The sequence below is a fragment of the Peromyscus eremicus genome, chromosome 13 (assembly GCF_949786415.1).
Source record: "Peromyscus eremicus chromosome 13, PerEre_H2_v1, whole genome shotgun sequence".
Classification (NCBI taxonomy): Eukaryota; Metazoa; Chordata; class Mammalia; order Rodentia; family Cricetidae; genus Peromyscus; species Peromyscus eremicus.
The window spans coordinates 26531353-26552537 of NC_081429.1; the positions used below are offsets into that span (position 1 = coordinate 26531353).

Consider the following 21185-nt stretch of genomic DNA (forward strand, 5'->3'; position numbering starts at 1 on the left):
AATTAAGTGTATTGGTTATATGAGATCTAAACTTTTCAATCAGAGGATAAATTACCAAAAACCGAAACAACAACAACAACAAAACCTCAAACCCCAAACCACCACCTATATGCCACTATAAAAGGTATAATTAAGAAAATGTCATAAGGGGTGGTCTTTGGACCACAGTGGAATTAAGAAACAACAAAAGCCAGGCCTGTGGGCCCCAGGTACCAAGCATCCACAGGCACATCACAGCCCAGAAGGTAAGGCACAATTCAGGCAGACAAGCTTGAGGGGCTCTGGGCACTAAGTGCAGCCACTCAATGGGGAGGGTTTTCAGGCAGGGTTTAAATGGACAGGGCTTCAGAGCCTCTGGTACCCAGTAGCAGTGGACTGGAGAAGCAGCGAGGGAATGAGGCAGGACTTTAGAGCACCTAGGTATTCAGAACTGAACTTCAGGGTAACACAGCAGAGGGTATGTAGAAGAGGGTGAGCCAGAATTTGGGTATATACAGGCCTGTGAGGCTCCAGGTGTTCGGCAGTGAGGAAAAGATTGGGCACTCAGAGGCCCATGGAGCCCCATCTAACAAATAGCAAAGGGTGTGCTAACCTAAAGTCTCAGGGTGACACAGGTTGGGACAGACAGGCCAGGAGAGGCAGAGCCCCATGCTGTAAGCCAGGGCGTGGAGATGCTGGGGTCGGCTCACAAGGCACCCCAGACCCTCAGAAGTAGAAGGCAGACCCAAAGAGGTTCAAATGAGAAGGAGTGCAGGGTGAAACACAGCATTCCGATAGCATATAAGGAAAACACAGGGTTAATCTGATCGACCTAATGAATCTAACAGTTCTCCATTTTCTGAACAGACTGATAGGAAGGGAAGTCCAGGAGGGACAGAAACCACAGCATCCCACGGGGAAGAAAGCTCGACTAACCTCCACTGAAAAAGAAAGGTGACTCGAACAACAAAATCCAAACTCAGCCAACTCCAGATGTGCAAGTCCCAGTGAAAAAACAAAAGTAACACAAAACACCAAGACAACACACATTCTCTAAAAATGACCAATTCCATAGCAAGTGGTCTTAATGAGAGTGATGGAGAAGAAATTCCACACAAAGGATTTAAGGGGATAATTACAACTCTGTTCAAACAGTTAAAAGAGGACTTGAATGTATTCCAGAAGACCACAAACAAACAGCTGAATGAAATAAGGAGCTCAATTCAAAACACAATTAAAAACAAACTAAAATGATGCTGGAAATGAAAAACTCAGTAAGTCATACAAAAAGTCCACCAATAGATTGATCATATACGGGACAGAATATCAGGACTTGAAGACAAGAACAGAGAGGAGCTGGATCACTCAGGTCAACATCAACGATAAATTAAAGTGAAAACGTGTGAAGAGAATACAGCAGAGCTTTGGGACACAACGAAAAGACCAAATTATGAATGACAAACTTAAGAGAAAAATCCTACGTCAAAGGCATAGAATTTTTTTAGTCAAAGAAGAAAAATTTCCAAATCCAGCAAAAGAGATACCCATTCAGGCAAAAGAGATATACAGAACACTAAAAACACAAGACCAAACCCCAAATCCTCACATCATGTTATAACCAACAGTGTGACAATGAAGAAAGGCACTGAAGCTACCCAAGGAGAGGGACAGGTCACATGTGATGGTAGGCCAAGCAAACTAACAGCTGATAATTCAACAGAAACTTGAAAAGCCAGAAAAGCTTGCAAAGATGTATTTCAAATTCTGAAAGACCACAGCCGCCATCCCAGATCATTACAACAGACAGACCGTACGCCATAACTGAAGGAGAAACAAAATCTTTCTGTGATAGAAGCAGACCAAAAGATCTGTGGCCACTAAGCCACATCTACAAAAGATACTGGAAAGAATTACTTCAGAATGAAAAGAAGGATAAATACAACCAGAGAAAATAAGTAATTCTAAGACAGGTAAGCAAGGGAGGAATGTGACACCACCACAAAACCATGAAGTGACAGGAAGTAATATACATCTTTCAGTAATAATTCTGAATACTAATGGATCCAATCATCCAATAAAAGACAACAGATGACCCGCACAAGACCAAACCAATGAGATCATTCCAGCACACAGCACTCATCTGACTAAGTGGGTTGAGGGGTAGAGGCTGGGAAAGCACAGTGCATGAAGGTGGGAAGGGTATGTATAGTAGAAAATGGAAATGGGTGGATATGATCAAGACATATTGAACAAGGGCTGGAGAGATGGCTAGGTAGTTAAGAGCAGCTGTTGAAGACACGGGCTCAGTTCCCAGCATCCATGTAATGGTTTCTCAACTGTCTTACTTTTCTATAGCTTCAACAGCACCCCATGACCAATACAACTCATAGAAGAAAGTATTTAACTGGGTGAACATCACGGCAGGGAGCAAGGCAGCAGGTGGGGATGGCATTGGAGCAGCAGCTGAGAGCTCACATCTTGAGACACACTCAACAGGTAGAGAGGGCTAACTGGAAATGGTGCCAATCTTTTGAAATCTCCAAGTGTACCCCAAGTGACACACCTCCCACAACAAGGCCACACCTCCTAATCCTCTTCAAAAGGTTCCACCAACCAGAGACTAAGTCTTCGAATATGTGAACCTATGGGGCCATTCTCATTCAAACTACCAGAGCAACCGTCCCTCCAGTTCTGGGGATTCTGATGCCCTCTTCTGACCTCCAGAGGCACTGCATGGACACAGTGCACAGACATGCCTGCAGGCAGAACACTCACAGAAAATACATAAGTCTAAGACAATATATATTTGCACATTAAGTTGTTAAAGAATAAATATTTAGTTTACTTATGTGTATCATGTCTGTGCCCAGTACCCATAAAGTTCAGAAAAAGTGGTCAAAGCCTCTGAAACGCAAGTTATGAATGGTTGTAAGTCATGTGTGGGTGCTAGGGAAATGAACCCAGACCTAGGCTGTAAGAACAGTAAATGATTTTAATTACTAAGCTATATGTCCAGCCTGAAGATATCTTATTTTTTATATAAAAAATACACAGATTAGGAGGTCATGTTACAAAATGATACATCTTTTTGCTGCCTCTGTGAAGTATCTCATCACAGACATCACCTTAGATTTGTAAAAGTATGGAAAAAGATAATTCAAGAAAATGGAACGAGAAAACAAGTGGGAGTATCTATTCTAACACCAGACAAAACCAAACCAAAACTAGTCAGATGACACAAACAAGGTCATAGGTTAAAGGAATAACTTTTCATAACATTACAATTGTACAAGTATATACACCAACAGGTGTGGACCCAATTTCATAAAACAAATACTATTAGATATAGTCACACTTTAATCCCAACACAAAAGTAATGGGTGACTTCAACGAAGAGAAACACTGAATTAAATAATGTCATAAAGCAAATGGACAGACATCTATGGACCAGTCTATCCAAACACTAAGAAATATCGTCTTCTTGGAAGCCCATAGAATTTTCTCTAAAATAGATCACATGCTAAGACACAAGCAGCTCTCAAAATATGTAATAATTCCTGGAAAAGCAGGCTATCAACAGACACAAAAACCAGACAAAGTACATAAACTCACAGAGATTAAGCAATGCAATAAGAATGGTTCACTGGGGTTGGAGAGATGGTTTAGCAGTTAGGAGTGTGCCCTGCTTTTTCAGAGGACCTTGTTAAGTTCCCAGCATTCATACTGGTTAGCTCAAAATCACCTGCAGTTCCAGTTTCAGGAGAACCAATGCCCTCTTCTGGTCTATGGGCACCTGCACACATGTAACACACACACACACACACACACACACACACACACACACACACAATTAAAAACAACAAAATTAAAAATATATTATTTTATATAAAGACTAGCACACCAACAAAATCAAGAAGGGGAAAATTTTTCTTGAACTAGAAGAATATGAAAGCACAACACAGCAAAACCCCTGGGACACAATGAAGGCAGTCCTTTATTACTCTATATATTTGACAGAATTCAAATAGATGACTGAAGGATGCACGTTAAGGACATCTAAAAGTAAGACAACCAAACCCACAGCAGGGACACACGGATCAATAGACTATAATAGAGGCTCCAGACAGAAGTCCACAAAATATATTTACATGATTATTTTAAATAAAAGAATTTTTTTCTGGGCTAATTGCTCTTAAGATTCCTTTTTTAAAAAAAACAAACAAAATAAAACAGTGTCTCTCTGTGTAACCCTGGCTGGCCTGGAGCTTTCTATGGAGATCAGACTGGCCTCAACTCAAGAGATCTACCTCCCTGTGCTGGGATTAAAGTTGTGAGGCACCATGCCCACCCAAGATTATCATTTTTATTTTATACATGAGACTCTGACCTACATGTATGTAAGTGCACTATATGTATGTAGTGCCTATGGAGACCAGAGGAGGAACTGGAATTACAGATCTCTCACATTACATACAATCAACTCCAAATGGATAAAGGACCTCAACACAAGACCCAGAGCTCCAAAAATGCTAGAGGAAAAAAAGTATACTTCAACATAGAGACATGGGCACAGACTTTCTCCCACTTAAGCATGGAACAGGTCCTACCCTACTTAGCTTCCAAGATTTCACAATATTGGGCACATTCAGAGTGGTATATGGGATCTCATCTTAGTGACTTTTCTGTTGCTGTGATAAAACACCATGACAAAGACAATTCATAAAAGAAAGCATTTAACTGGCTTTTGGTTTCAGAGGGTTAGTGCCCATGATGGCAGACTGGACCAAGGAACAGCTGAGAGCTCACATCTTGTTTCACAACCACACAAACACTGAGAATGGCATGAGTTTTTGGAAACCTCAAAGCCTGCCCCTAGTGACACATCTTCTCAAACAAGGTCACACCTCCTAATCTTTCCCAAACAGTTCCACCAACTGTGGGGGTGGTGGGGGTTGGGAGAGAAGGGCAGGGTCAGAGACCAAGTCTTCAAATACATGAGTCTATAGGAGCCTAAGAGCACCCCTCCCTTTATTCCATTTTCAATCAGGTCTCTCTTTAATCTTCTCATTTTTTGCAGCACAAGCCTTGGCTCCAACATTAAATTTCTTGGTGCTTTTTTTTTTCTCTTTAAACTGCATATTTTGTATTTCTTTTTGCCTACTTTCTCTTTTTCATTATAGATTTACCTAAGACTGATTACTAATACACATGACAGAGTCAACATTAGGCTGTCTTGAAATATTCTTTGCCAATTACTTTTCAATTTAGCCTCAGGCAGTTTCTTAGGACAGGGGCAGAAAGCAGCTATAATCTTTGTCAAAATATCACAAGAATCTTCTCTAGCCTAGTTGCTAATATTATTCCCCTCTGAAACTTCTTGAGCTGGGCCTTTATAGTCTACATTACTCTTAGCACTACTGAATTCCAAGCTCTTACTAGGAAGTCCCAAAGTCTCCCACATTGTTCCATAAAAATAGCATGGTCAAGCCTGTCACAGTAATAGCCCTTATATACTGTTTGTAGACTGTAAACTGCTGGAACCTCTTTGAAAATCAGTCTGGAGGTTTCTTAAAAATAAACAAACAAAAGCCAAACCAACAGAACTACCATATGACCCAGATATACCTGAGCACATATCTAAAGGATTCCATATCCTACTACAAAGATAACTGTACAACCATGTTTACTGCTGCTGTAACCATAATGGCTATAGAAAACTGAACCAGTCTAGATGTCCAACAAAGGATTACTGGGTTGCTGAGCAGTGGTGGTACACGCTTTAATCCTAGCACTCAGGAGGCAGAGGCAAGCAGATCTCTGAGTTTGAAGTTAGCCTGGTCTAGTTCTAGGACAGCCAGGGCTCCACAGAAAAACCCTGTCTTGCCCCCCACCCCCCCCCCCAAAAAGATTACTGGATAACAAAAATGTTGTACAGATAGACAGTGGGATAAATTTTATTCAGTTATAAAAATTAAATGTGCTAGAAAATGGATATGGCTGGAAGATATATTAAATGAAGCTAACCCAGACCCAAAAAGATGAATGTCCCATGTTATCTCTCATGAGGATCACAGCTCTGAATTTTTAGATCTATGTGTTTAACTTGGAATATATTATGCATAGAGAGGGCATGAATCTAGAAAGGGGCCATGTGGGTAAGGGAGGCCTGAGGGTAGGCAATAGTAGAACACATGTGAATGGTTTAAGTGAGGAGGAGGGTATGCAGACAGGGATGAGGAACAGTGGAAGGAGGGGTAAACAAAACGAAAAGTGTAGGGAAACTTACTGGTCTGAATGAGAGTATTCATCATAGGCTCAGATATTTGAACACTTGATCCCAACTGAAGGTGCTGTTCAGGGTAGTTTAGAAGGTGCAGCCTTGTTGGAAGAGTACCACTGGTGGAGGACTTGGAGAGTTTAAAGACCCACACCACTTCCAGTTCCCTCTCAGTTTGCCATGCTTGTGTTGGAAGATGTTTTCTTTCAATTCCTTCTCCTGCCTAACTGCTTGCCACTATGCATTTGCTGCCATAACTCCCAACCAAGGACTCATCCCTCTGGAACTTTAAATCCAAATAAACTATTTGGTAAGTTCTCTCGGACATATTTAATCAAAGCAAAAGAAAAGTAATGAGCTTACTATTTTATAAGGTAATTTTAAACACACACAAGTATGAACATTTTTTAATACCATTTTATATCATACACTAAGGAAAAAGCAATGTGGATAATGTCAATCCAAGAAGCCATGGGTAATCAAACAAAAATCCCAGTGCTAGGTACGAGATAGTAACATGAATTGTTAGCTAGGAACCCCAAAACAAGCCAGGCCACCATGCTTGCATGGCAAATATCTTACCAACTAAGCTATCTCCCTAGCCTCCAGAAGTGAAGAGTTAGATGAAAGATACATACCCAAAGAAAATAATTAAAAGTTCTCTTCTAGGTTGAGAATGACATTAGATGTCTACTATCACCATAAAAACTTAGAACTCCTAGCAGAAAACAAAACAAACAAAAAAGCTCAATAACAAAACCAACCAACAAACCAACCAACCAAAAACAACCAAAAAAACAGTACCCATAAGAAGAGAAGGCAAACAAACCTACCATAATTTATAGACATTTGAAAAAAATTCTAAACAAAACTAGAAATTACAAAGCTAGGAAAAGATACTTCCTACAAGGTCGACAGACACAAACCAACTGTATTTCTATTGCCTCAATAAACAGAACATAAAAATGCTTAATAATATTGTTAAAAAAAAAAAAACCAAAATAAAACAAAACAAAAAACTACACATGAACAAACAAAACCCCAAACCCAACTACTTAGGAATTTAGGGAAAGATGTGCAAGACTTTGAAAACGACTATAAAACACTATAAGAAAAATTCAAGAAACCACTATCAATGTATACCATATTTAGAGACTGAAAGATGCTTCCAGATTTCTGCCCTCACAAAATCCCAGTTTTACCATAGGTGTTTTGTTATTGGAACCTTCTGCATCATTTCCAAAATTTATATAGTAAAACAAAAGGCCAAGAACTGTAGGGAGCACAATAGGGTAGGAACTTTTTTCAGGGGATAATAGACTTATAAAATATTGTAGTATTGGCAAAATGCAGGCAAATGAGCCATTAAATCAATGTGTAGTCTAGAAACAGACACATGAATGGATTCATGATTTATTATTATTTTTCAAAGACATTTATTTTATATACACGGGTGTTTTGTCTGCATGTATTTTTTTTATGCACACCAGAGAGGCTATCAGATCCTATGGGACCACAGTTATACACAGTTGTAAGCCAATATGTAGGTGCTGGGACTTGAACGCAGATCCTCTAGAAGAGCAGCCAGTACTCTTAACCCCTGAGCCATCTCTCCAGCCCCTGAATTTATGATTTATAACAGAACTATTACTAAAGAATATCTATCATTTCAACAAACAATCCTGCACACATATTTTGGAAAAAAAATCATGATCACTAAATTTATACCATGTTCTAAGGAAATAATCATGACTAGGCATAGTTTAGGAAGAATGTATTAACAAATGTAAGACTCTAGGCTCAATATCTAGTCAGATTTGCTTTTTCTATCATCACTACCCCAGTGCCCCTCCCCAAGAAAATCAACCCAAAATACCAAAGCAGAATCAATTCCAGGTATAAGTATAACACAGCAGATCTGAAGTGTTCTTAGAAAGACCTGTTCACAGCCGGGCGGTGGTGGCGCACGCCTTTAATCCCAGCACTCGGGAGGCAGAGCCAGGCGGATCTCTGTGAGTTCGAGGCCAGACTGGACTACCAAGTGAGTCCCAGGAAAGGCGCAAAGCTACACAGAGAAACCCTGTCTCGAAAAACCAAAAAAAAAAAAAAAAAGAAAGACCTGTTCACAATATTTGCTCTTGTCTGGCACCTGTGAGGTTAGATTCATGTATTTGTCAGTGTGGCTTATACTGATCAAACATTCGTGTTACCACAGTTCCTGCTAAATGCTTGTTTTTCTCCTGGAAGCCTGCAAGTATGGTATGTGCATTCAGGGACTGGCTATATCAGCACCTCTCAATAAAAATCTAATCAGCTGGGCAGTGGTGGTGTATGCCTTTAATCTCAACACTTGGGAGGCAGAGGCAGGTGGATCTCTGTGAGTTTGAGGCAAGCCTGGTCTAGAGTGAGTTTTCCAGGACAGACTCCAAAGCTATCTGTCTGGGGGGCGGGAATCTAATCACCTCCCCTGCATAACTTGATATTGGAGAATTAAAGCACACCTTATGAGATCCACCAGGAGAGGACACTTTAAAGTCTCTAACTGCTTCCTCTTTGATATTATCACAAGTCTTCTCTCTGTAGATGTTGCTCTGTGACCTTTGCCACAATAATTCACAGCAGTGAGTGAAATTGTACTAAGTTTGATGGGTCCTCCTACTAGTGAATCACCAAATCAATTGGTCATGGAATTGCCAACACCATAATATAGAAGAATGTTTTTATAATCTAAAGACTTTTTAAAGAGGATTAATTGTAAAAGAAAGTCTCAACACATCTGAGTACATAAAAATCTAGAACTTTTGTTCAAAAGACCACAGAGTGCAAACACTAGCCTTACTATGAACAAAGATATCTAACAGAAGTCACGGTGTTACATGACTGAAACCCCAGAACTAAGGAGGCCAAAAGCAGAAGGCCTGAAAATTCAAGCCTAGCCTGAGTTGGATCAGTGGGTAAAGTGTCCACCGCATAAGCATGAGGACCTGCGTTCAGATCCCCAGCACCCACAAATATGCAACCCCAGCACTGTTCACTGGCTGCGTTCAGATCCCCAGCACCCACATATCTGCAACCCCGGCACTGTTCACTGGCTGGCAAGCCTAGCCAAAAATGACAACCTGCAGAATCATTGAGGTCCTGTCTCAAAAATAAAAACAGTGGAGTACGATACAGGAAAGCAGCTGACGTCCACCTCTGGCCTTCATGAACACCTGCACACACACACTTAGACAACACATGCTAAAATAAATGATTATACAAAAGTGCTCTGATATCATAAAGAAATTCTTGTCATGGATTTTCTAGGTTCTAATGTTAATACTTCACAAGAATTTTCCTCAAAAACATTTTTACAGAGCAATATTTAAAAAACAAAACAAAACAAAACCCAAGCAAACATACCTTTCTCCAAATAGCTTCTGAACATTTTCTTCTTGATCATAAACTACTTTTCCTTAGGTAAGGACTACAAAAACCACTAACCTGAATTATTCATTTTTTAAATGTTATTTATTTTTATTTTATGTGCACTGGTGTTTTGTCATGGGTCTTGGGTTCCCAGGAACTGGATTTACAGACTCCAGTTGTGAGCTGCCACGTGGGTGCTGGGAATTGAACTCAGGTCCTCTGGAAGATCAGTCAGTGCTCTTAACTGCTGAGCCATCTTTGCAGCCCTAACCTGAATTATTGTATACTGAGCACACATAAAAATAGGAAATGATTTAAGTAGTACCTGAAATAGAAGCAGCCATCTTCTTTGTCATTATCTTTTATTTTATTACAACTAAATGTTTCTGCCTAGAAAGGGGAACAGAAGAGGGAGAAAACAAATGTTAACAGAGTATACTCAGTATGAAAATTTACACATGTGAAAAACTGAACAGGCTCCATTTGGATTTATATATGGATTTATATATTTATAGGTACCACTGGACTCTAGTCCTAAATTAGTAAAGACTCAGATTGCCCAGCTGGTAACTTTAAGGCTTTTAAACAAGCTAGCTTTTAAAACAGATTTTTGTTTGTTTGTTTTTTGAGACGGGGTTTTTCTGTGTAGCTTTGGAGCCTATCCTGGAATCACTCCGCAGCCCAGGCTGGCCTCGAACTCACAGAGTTCTGCCCGGCTCTGCCTCCTGAGTGCTAGGATTAAAGGCGTATGCCACCACTGCACAGCTAAAACAGATTATTTCAATGAACTATCAACACTGAAGCAGGTTATTAAGTTGGGTGCTCTAACAAGTTTTGGGATTTGGTTTCTCATATTTAAGAGTTATCGCCAATGGCTGCAAGTGACTACTGAGTACTTGAAATGTGGTTTTCTGAAAATGGGATATGCAGCTAGATACACTCTCATTATTGAATGATTTTGAAAATACAAGGCTAGGAACATGCCTCAGTGCCTAAGAGAGCTTACTGTGTAAGCATGAAGACCTGAGTACAAATCCCAGAACTAACATAAAAAGCTGGGCATGGCTGTATGTCGCAGTAGTCCCAGCATTTGTAGGGTAAATGGAGAGAGGATTCCAAGATCTCACTGGGTGGCTAGAGCAGCGAGTGAGCTTTTGTTTGTTAGAGACCCTATCTCAGGGAAATGAAGAAATAATGGAGCAACCAAGGTAGACACCTGACATCCTCCTCCATCACCTGCATGTGCAAGCATGAGTGTGCATGGAATCATATCTGTGCACTCACATATATGTAGCACATACCCACTTCTCTGCACAAATTAACTAGTCAAATAATGTATATACTCAAGTACTGAGGACATGCTGAGATGGTAACTTTTTATATATTAGATGAACAATATTTAAATTATTTTACTTCTTTTTTTTTTTGGTCACTTTTTTGTTTACTTGTTGTTATTGTGAGACAGAGTCTCTCTACATATGCCTGGCTGTTCTGGAACTCACTATGTAGACAGGGCTAGCCTCAAAAATCACAGAGCCCTGCCTCCCAGATACTGGGATTGAAGACGTGTACCACCATGCCTTGAGGACCAAATAGATGGTACTATTTTTAGTTTCTGAACCCGATCGCTATTACTCACATTTGTTGGTGGCCGGCTCACGCCACTGGACAGCTTCCACATTTTCATGGAAATGCGTGTTGGGTTGATATTTTTGATGACATTACCACCTTCAGAGATCACACTAACCATAAAATCTGTCATGTAAACATAAAATTTACTTATTCATCTAATAGTAATATTCTCGTAAAGTCAATAAGGCTATTCAAAGACACAAAACAAAAAGTAATGGGACCATTACTTAACCAGGAATCTCCAAAAATGATTCTAGGAAACTGTTAATTATGACAGACAACTTTCTAGCGCTGAGTCTGACCATCAAGTTTTCCAAAATAAATCTTAACAAACTGATCCTTGCTAATAATATTTCCTTGTCATAGCTTCAGTTTGCCATGATGTAAATCTAGCATGGAAAACCAAAATAGTGTGACCATATGTGTTTAGTACCTAAGAATTAGTCTGACTGGTCACAACACTGTATGCCATATGTATTTAGAGAATAAAAATATTTTACTTTTGCCGGGCATTTGTGGTGCACACCTTTAACCCCAGCACTCAGGAGGCAGAGGCAGGCAGATTTCTGAGTTCGAGGCCAACCTGGTCTACAAAGTGAGTTCCAGGACACGCAGGGCTACACAGAGAAACCCTGTCTTGAAAACAAAACAAAACAATTTTTTTTCAACTTTCTTTTACCCTTTAACTAGGTAAAGTACCTAATGTACTGTATGTAACATTCCCATTATATTTACCATATATATCCAACATTTTGTTTGAACCTGTTAATCTTTATAAATTCAAAGAAAAAGTTGCCCAAATTGAGTACAAAATTTATGAAGTACAAAACCTATGGATATGTATATTTTAAAAATTACAGTTAAATGATTTTAACCCTAACCTTTTGGTATGCTTCTTTCACACACAGGCATTCACCTCTTCAAGAAAAGAGAAGATTTGTAGAAAATTCTTAAATAAAGGACATACTAATTTCCCATTGACGGCAATAGCCAGAGTATATGATTACTGAGTCATGTCCTACATTAGTCTGTATTTACTGAACACTGTAATATTTATGAATAAAACAAAGACTCTAAGTGAGCAGTTACTTAGTGAATGGTTATTGCTTTGAAATACTTTAATACATCCTGATGCAATTTATTTCTACACAATTTAAGCTAATGGTCCTGGTTTCAATGGCTTTAAGATGATATCCCAGCACACATAACACAGCTGAGCTACATACTAGTTACCACTTAGTTCTTTGGTTTTTTTGTTTCTGTCAGATGGTCTCACTCTGCAGCCAAAGTTGGCCCCAAATTTGCTGCAATCCTTCTGCCTCAGCTTCCAAAGTGCTACACCAGTCTTTGGCTCCCATTTAAAGTACTAACCTCAGACTCCTGGTTTATATATGAACTTTCAGTCATTCTTATAAATTAAAGGACTACAAAACAACAGGATGAGAGGAAGAACTGCTCAGTCTTATGTATTTTCTTTATCATTTAAAGGCAATGACATGTATTTTTTTTATCATACTGAACACCAAACATAATTTATCCCATTAATATTATTATAAGGGCTATTATCACTAAAGATTTATTTGAATACTTTCTAGTACTTACCAGTGAATATGCCACCTGCTATGAAAGAGGCATCTTTGTCATATTTAACATTGAGACGAATAGGCTTTTCAGGGTCCGGAAGAATCATGAACTTAATTGTAGGTCCTTCTATGGTACTCTTATTATAGACACCTTTAACCTGCACAGTATGTACTCCCCTAACAACAATGGACAAAAAGAAAGGCAAGGTTCAAATTACATTGTTATAACTGAATCCTTCGGAGATAATTAATACAAAGACTAATTTTTTTTTAGAGAACATCATTATTTCTACTCTTGTTACAATTCTTGTCTAACACTAAAGAGTTATTAATCTTAAATTCAGAAACTATAAGAAAAAAATCAATCTCTGTAAAACTATAAAATTTTCAGTTCTTACCTTGGAGCAAAAACAGTGAATACCCCCAAATTGGCTCTGCCTTTATCATCTGTTTTATGTTGTTGGTTTGAAGGTAATAGCTACAAATAAAACAAAATAAAAAAGTTGATTAAAAAATTCTTGAAATCAGTTGGGTGGTGGTGGTGTACATCTTTATTCACAGCACTTGGGAGACAGAGGCACGTGGAACTCAAAAAAGCCAAAAAAGAAAAAAAGAAGAAAAGAAAATTCTAGAAATCTATCAAGTTCTTTTCTATTACCATGTTTCTAGAATGTTCTTATTTTAAGTTATATTTGCAAATAACTATTAAAAAAAAAGATCAACTGATTTTTATTTTATGTGTATGGGTGCTTTCGTCTGCATGTATGTCTATGTTCCATTTTTGTGCCTGGGGAGGCCGGAAAAGGGCATCGGATCATCTGGAACTGGAGTTACAAAAGGTTGTTAAGTTGCTAGGAACTGAAACTGTGTCCACTGCAAGAGCAGCAACTGTTCTTAACCACTGAGCCGTCTCTCTAGCCCTGAAATATAAACTTTTCAATGAAAAATATCCAAGGAAGTTTGAAACTTACCCTTAAACTGTTAACTTTTATGAGACTTATTTTAACATTTGAGACTAATGCGTGATTATCCCACTGGTCACAAAGTTGAACAATGAGAGGGTTCTGTAATTGTCTTCCATTGATCACTGGAATGGGCTGAAATAGAGACAAACATTTTAATAAATACAAACAAGTATGTGCCAAACAATATAATTACTTTTATAGTAAGGTTATATTTATAAATTGCTTCTTTCATCAATGAAAATAAACTCTGGAAAGCCAATTTAAGTATATGATCATCTTATAAAAAAGATTAACAATCTGTTTAAAAGAAAAACAGCATTTGACGTTATTTGCTTGTAGCATCAATCTGTAGTTTAACACTTCTGTCAGTTTTCAAGCTTATGTACAGTGGCATTTAGCAATAACATTTAGCCCCTGACTAAAGATGATGTTAAGAACAATCCATACCGTAAGTTCAAATGCTTCTTGTTTTCTCTTTAGCAAGTATGGAAAGCTTGTGCAACTCCAGAAATCCATGTAATGGTGTATTAATGGATACCTTCCAAGGGACACATTGTTAAGTAAGATACCACATCAAGCATCAATCTCATGGAAGATGTTAAAAGTTAAATGGGAGAGTAAAAAAATGGAAGCTGACTGATTACCTCACTCCTATCCACGTTTCTTTTACTTCCTCTACCCTCCTGCCTTATTTGAGTTAACTAGTTAATCAAACTAGGTTGCAGGCTGCCAAAAATGGAAGAAAATGTAATGCTTTGCTACAGACAAGAACAAGTAAGAATCTCACCAGTGGTTATATACAATGCTTGGTTTACAAAGCTAAAGACGACAAACAGCTTGGATTTATACATCAATGATAGTTCCACATACTGTCTGCTCTGCTGCTGGTGTCTCACTATGTAGTCTAATCCACCTCCTAAGGTGGGTACAGGCAAGCCCTGCCAGTCTCAGTGACCCCCAAACGTGAGTACTAGCACACCATACTAGTCCCAGTTCACTCTGCTCCCTAAATGTGGTACAGATGGGGCTCACAAGTTCCAGCCCCACCCTGTTTCTAAAGGATGTTTCTCAGTAATTAAGACTTTAAGTTATGGTAGTTTTTCAGGGGAAAAGTGGAAAATGCCAAATTACAGCATCAAATGTCTCTGAACATAAATGTATTCTGTCACTTTTATGTTTTAGAAAGTTATTATTTCAGTTTCTTCATCATAAAATGAATAACGCATGCATATACGTGGTGGTTTGAATGAGAATACCCCCCATAGGCTCACAGATTTGAAGGCTGGTCACCAGGGAGTGACTATTTGAAAGGTTAAGAGGTGTGGGCCTTATTGAAAGAAGTGTGTCACCAGAGGTGGACTTTGAGGTTTCAAAAAGCCCATTCCAAGCCCAGAGTCTTTCTTTTCCTGTTGCATGCAGACCCAGATGCAGAACTCTCAGCTACTTCTCCAGCAATATGTCTGCCTACAGGCTGCTATGCTCCCTCAATTAAATGCTTTCTTTGATAGTGTGGCTGTGGTCACGGTGTCTCTTTACAGAAGTAGAACACTGACTAATAATACAGTAACACAATTTTTCCTAATGACCACACTAGCCATCTTTCAGTTAGCATCTATGAGAGAGAGCAACAATTAAGTTAGGAACTGCTAGGATGACCAGATGTTAAATGATTACTTTTCCAGACTCATTTACTTAAAAAACATTGATAACCAATAAGTAATTTAGTTCCAGGTTTCATTTCAAAGTTTCTGTTGATAATTTATAGTATCTACAAATAAATTTACAATAATTTTTAATAAGCTGTCACTATTGTTTACATTCTACCCAGTAGTATGGACTTCTTTTTCTGCCTCAAAAGTACACTATTTATTTCAGAACACATCAATAAATTCTTTATTTGGCATCAAGAGGTATAAAAATATGTTAATATGTATATAATGTTCCCAGATAAAAATAAATGCACTACCTTTTCCATGAAGCCCTTATTCAACACATTATATAAAGAAGAAAAAGGGAACCACCAATTTTTATAACAAATTATTATAACCAATTTCTGTTTTCTCATAAATCAAAGGGGTACTATCAAACTAGAGCACCGGTGTGAGCTCTTCTTAGCTGACTTGGTTCTTCCTCAGAATCATTACGCCCACTACTCAGTTATACAAATTCGTTGTCCTTCACTGAAAAGTGAAAGTTATGTTGGGCATGGTGGTTCATGTCTACAACCCCAGTACTCAGGAGGTAGAGACAGAAGATTGCTGTGAACTGCAGGCCAAAGGATATAAAACTTTAGAAAAGAGGACTAAGTAAATAGATTTTTGTAAGGCACGGTTCTACAGTTAATGATGTGATCTATTCTGGAAAAACTGGTTAATAGTACAGTGATTTGTTGTTCTTTCATTTTGTTGCTGAGATAGGTCTAACTACACAGCTTTGGTTGGTCTAGAACTGTAATGCAGAGACCCAAGTGCTGGAATTAATAGCAAGCCACACTACCACAGTCAGCCATTTTCCTTTTCTTAAATATAGACCCTGGCTATATAGCATAGGATGGATCAGACTTGTGATCCTATGGTTTCTAACTCCTGGGTGCTGGATTGTGGAAAAATGCCACCACACACAGTGGTGTTAAGAAAATCTATTTTAAAATGTCTTCATCACTTCTCCTGAAGCTGTTAAGTCAGGGGTGTTCAGGAGTCTCTCAAAGCAATACAGGCTACTGCCACTGATTCTGGTTGTCTAACAGAACTTGATGTAAGACACCAAACACTCTGGCCACCGGGACATAGAGAAATCAAGCTGATGCTGACCTGGAAGCTTCTACCTGGCAGCCTGGCTTTCACAGTACCAGAAAAGTGCTACGCAGGCTGCTGGGGGAGAAAAACCATCAACAGTCTTGCCCAGCTGTGAATGGTACAAATACAGTAACAACCGGCATGCAAAGATGGGCTTGTTGGTGAAATACTGGAATGAATGCTATGGGACTAATCAACTGGTTTTCACAGATTAAAAAAACACTTGGCCAAGAACCATGGCTGTCTGATCTCCTCCCCACTTGGTGTGTGCACGTTTGTAATCCTCTCCCTAATAAACATTACAACCCGCCCCCCAAAAACCCAACCAACCAACCAAAGAACTACAGAAAAGTTGAGAGTATAGATATTTTGTTTTGGAGCTGGAGGGCTTACTGCTCTTTCAGAAGATGAAAGTTTGGTTCTTAACACCTATGTAATCGTATAACTGCAGCTTCAGGGGATCTGACCTATGGCCTCCAAGACTACCTAAACTTATATGCACATACCTGCACACAGTACTGTTCATCACCATTGAGCTATCTCTCTAGCTCCTTACTCTGTTTTTTTGTTTTTTCTTTTCTTTTGTTTTTTTTTTGAGACAGGTGCTGTGGAACAATCTTTGAACACTGTGAATATGTATCACTCTCATTGGTTAATAAAGAGCTGACTGGCCTATAGCTGGGCAGGAAGAGACTGGGCGGGAGAGCCAGACTAGGAGGACACTTAGGAAGAGTGGAGTCTTGAAAATCACCAGTGATGCAGAAGCAGCAGGACATGTACAAAATAAGGTAATAAGCCATGAGCCATGTGGTAGCAAGTAAAGGAATAGAAATGGGTTAATTTAAAATGTAAGAGATAGTTAGTAACAAGTCTAAGCTATCGGCCTAGCACTTATAATTAATATAAAGTCCCTGTGTGGTTATTTGGGGAGCTGGCTGGTGGGACTGAGAAAGTCCATCTACAGACAGGGTCTCACAACACAGTTCAGTCTAGATTTGATCTCAGGATCCTCCTCCCTTAGCCTCCCAAGTGCTGACTACAGGCACTCTGTAGAAATATCTAAACATTAGACACAACTTCTCAATAATAAAAAAGAAAGCTGTGCCAAACTAAAAGTACTTACACAGAAATGCATTATGGGAAAGGGGAAGTGTCAGAAAGATAGGGAGACTGGAAGGCACTGATGGACAAGAATCTGAGTTCAAGAGAATGTGTGTCTTTGTTCTCTCACAGCCAACATCTCCACTCTACTAGAGTCTACACTACTGTTGAGATGGGTTTGGAGGATTCTTAATGTTTACCACCTAATTCACTGGCTCAAGTCTGTTTAAATCATATGCTTGTTTTTGTTATAACATTATTATTCTCATTAATTCAAACCCTAAAATTATTGTAGCATTTTTATACGGCTCTTTTTTCAAATTGTTTTTTCTTTTATAAAACTATAATGTTAAGTAGCTGTTTAAAAAAAAAATTCATGGCTGGTGAGCTCATGGGCCACAGGGGTGAGACTACTATCCTTATTCTGCTAAATGGACATAGCATCAAACTGGCTTCTACATTCCTATCTCCATACCCATTTCTTAATGCAAAAACTCACAAATGGTTGAAGTACAGAGAATAAGTGTGTGTGGAGTGTTCAGCCATGAATGTGGCATCTATATTACATACTCCCTCCCCACCAAAGTTCAGGAACCATTATGGGGAAGAGGGCAGAAAGGCCGTAAAAACCAGAGGCTGGGAAGGACTTGACAGGGCTGCTACACTCATGGGTCCACAGCAGCTGTGGATGCCAGCATGAAAGCTGTATAAGACCAACCCAATCAACATTCTAGTATGGAGATTAGAGGGGCTCATGAGCCTCCATTACTGAAGGAGGAGCTACTGACAGTTGGGAGCTTCTGGGAGAGGTAAAGTAAGTTTCCTTTAAGGATGAGGCCCCTGGAAAGTCGACCACACTCTGGGGTGGCTTCAAATACACAAGTATATGGGAAGCACAAAATGAACTTGGTGGTAGGCTATTTTTTTTTTTTTTTAAAGGACATTAAGGGCTGGAGAGATGGCTCAGAGGTTAAGAGCACTGCTTGCTCTTCCAGAGGTCCTGAGTTCAATTCCCAGCAACCACATGGTGGCTCACAACCATCTGTAATGAGATCTGGTACCCTCTTCTGGCCTGCAGTCATATATGCTGTATACGTAATAAATAAATCTTTAAAAAAAAAAAAAAAAAAAGACATTAAGCTGGAGGTGGCTGTTGATCTGGGAAGAGTTAAGTCAGTTGCTCTCAACTCTCCTAATGCTTCAACCCTTTAATACAGTTCTTCATGTTGTGGTGACCCCCAACCATAAAATTATTTTGTAACTGTAATTTTGCTACTCTTATGAATTGTAATATAAATATCTGTGTTTTCCAATCCCTTAGGCAACGCTTGTGAAAGGGTTCTTCAAATCCAGGGGTGTGGGGTGTGGGGCTGTGACCCACAGGCTAAGAACTGCTGAGTTAAGGGGAGGAATGATAAATTATGATTAAAATACAATGCATCTGTAAAGGAAATTCTCAATAAAAACATTGTATTTTAAAAATGTCATCACTATAAAACAGTAAGTATGTAAGATGATACATATGGGATTTAATGGATCATTAAATCTATATTGTCATTTAACATACATTTTAAGTATATACAATTTTAATTTCTCAACAAAATGTTTAAATTTTTTTTTTTTTTTTTTTACTGGATTCTATGTAGAGCAGGCTGGCCTTGAACTCAGAGAAATCCCCATCTCGGAGCTGGAGAGATGGCTCAGAGGTTAAAAGCGCTGTCTGTTTTTCTAGAAATCCAATTGAACTTTTCCAGAGTTCAATTCCTAGCAACCACATAGTGGCTCACAATCATCTGTAGGGAGATCTGGTGCCCTCTTCTGGCATTCAGGCATATATGCAGGCAAAACAGTGTCTACATAATAAATAAATCTTAAAAATCTAACTCTGAGTGCTGGAATTGGATGTCTGTTCCAACCATGCCACCACACTAAATTCACTAGATTCTAAAATTATCAGTAAATGAAGTCAGCAGAAGTAGGATTTGCCAGATGTTTGCAAAATGAATATTTAAGACTTAAGTATTTTCACAGAAAGTCCATTTGTATTGGTACTGAAATACACTTTACAAAAACTTCAACAAGACTGGAGAGATGGTTAACTGTTAAGAACACTTGCTATGTAATTTGACCACAGTTCAAATCCCAGCACTCGTGAAGTAGGCTGGGTATTGAACACAAGCCTGTAACCTCAGCTCTGAAGAACGAAGAGCAGGATGGTTCCGGGGCTTGCTGGCTCCCAGCCTAGCCAACCAACACAAGTCCCAGGTTCAGGTAAATACCCTACCTCAAAGGACAGTAGGAAGACCTCTTCTGGCCCCCATATGCACACCCTGGCACATGTGCATACCAGTGCACATCCACTTAGACACACAAATAGACTAATCTTCAAAGAAAAAAAAAACTGCAATAAAGTTTTTATATTACTATAAAAGAATAAAAAACAAATTTAGCAAAAATCAGTTGACTGATAAAATGGGTGCTAGTAAAATCAGTTTCATTATTGCTCTAATTTTTATATATGTCTAGAACAGTTTTAAAGATCTAAATTATTACATTCATAATTTCAGACTCTAGAACTCAGTGAATAACTAAAGTGTTAAGACTCACCTCATGTTGGAAAACAGTGGCGCATGCCTTTATTCCCAGCACTCTGGAAACAGAGGCAGGCATATCTCTATGAGTTGGAGGCCAGCCTGGTCTATTGAACTAGTTCCAGGATAGCCAGGACTGTTACACAGAGAAACCCTCCCTGTCTCAAAAAAACAAAATAAAAAAAAAAAAATCTTACCTTCTTTTGTTACTATTAGTTACAATTATTATTATTATTATTATTATTATTATTATTATTATTATTATTATATTGGTTTTTCGAGACAAGGTTTCTCTGTGTAGTTCTGGTGCCTGTCCTGGATCTTGCTCTGGAGACCAGGCTGGCCTCCAACTCACAGAGATCGGCCTGGCTCTGCCTCCCGGGTGCTGGGATTAAAGGCATGCACCACCATCACCCGACTAGTTACAATTATTATTTCTTCTAAAACAAAATCTATCTCTTCTAATCCACTAAGGCTCTGAAAGCAATGAGCCTGCACTATTAATTATTACCATGAAGACACGAAGTTGTATACCTCTTTTAGCTCTGGCCAGTCGATAAGCAGCAGCTTGGTTGGAGGTCCAGAAACTAGGTTCACTCGAATAAAGTCAGAAAATTCTCGCCAAGTAAAACAAAGATCCTTATGTCCAGGAGGACCTGGAGTAAATCTGATGCCTCGTACACTTATGCTCTGTGTGTTAGCCTAGTGAAGAGAAGCACATTGAGAAAACACAGGTTGTTGTTGCTTAGTCTTTAAAAAAAAAAAAAAAAAAGTTGCATAATTCACCTACTGCTATTTCTGGGTAAGAGACCAAATCCATGCCAATACTGGCATACTCCATTCTATTTTCAGGA

General features: G+C 38.9%; 1 protein-coding gene across 1 annotated transcript in view; it reads right to left on the reverse strand.

The window, feature by feature from the left end:
- Positions 1–21185, reverse strand: part of Smchd1 (structural maintenance of chromosomes flexible hinge domain containing 1) — a 138979-nt gene that overhangs the window by 35180 nt on the left and 82614 nt on the right. The window contains exons 29-34 of the mRNA XM_059278617.1: positions 20866–21033; positions 13851–13976; positions 13278–13357; positions 12899–13056; positions 11304–11419; positions 9990–10054 (exon numbers count right to left, since the gene is read on the reverse strand). Of these exons, the coding sequence (XP_059134600.1) occupies positions 9990–10054; positions 11304–11419; positions 12899–13056; positions 13278–13357; positions 13851–13976; positions 20866–21033 (713 nt within the window). The remainder of the gene's footprint in view (positions 1–9989; positions 10055–11303; positions 11420–12898; positions 13057–13277; positions 13358–13850; positions 13977–20865; positions 21034–21185) is intronic.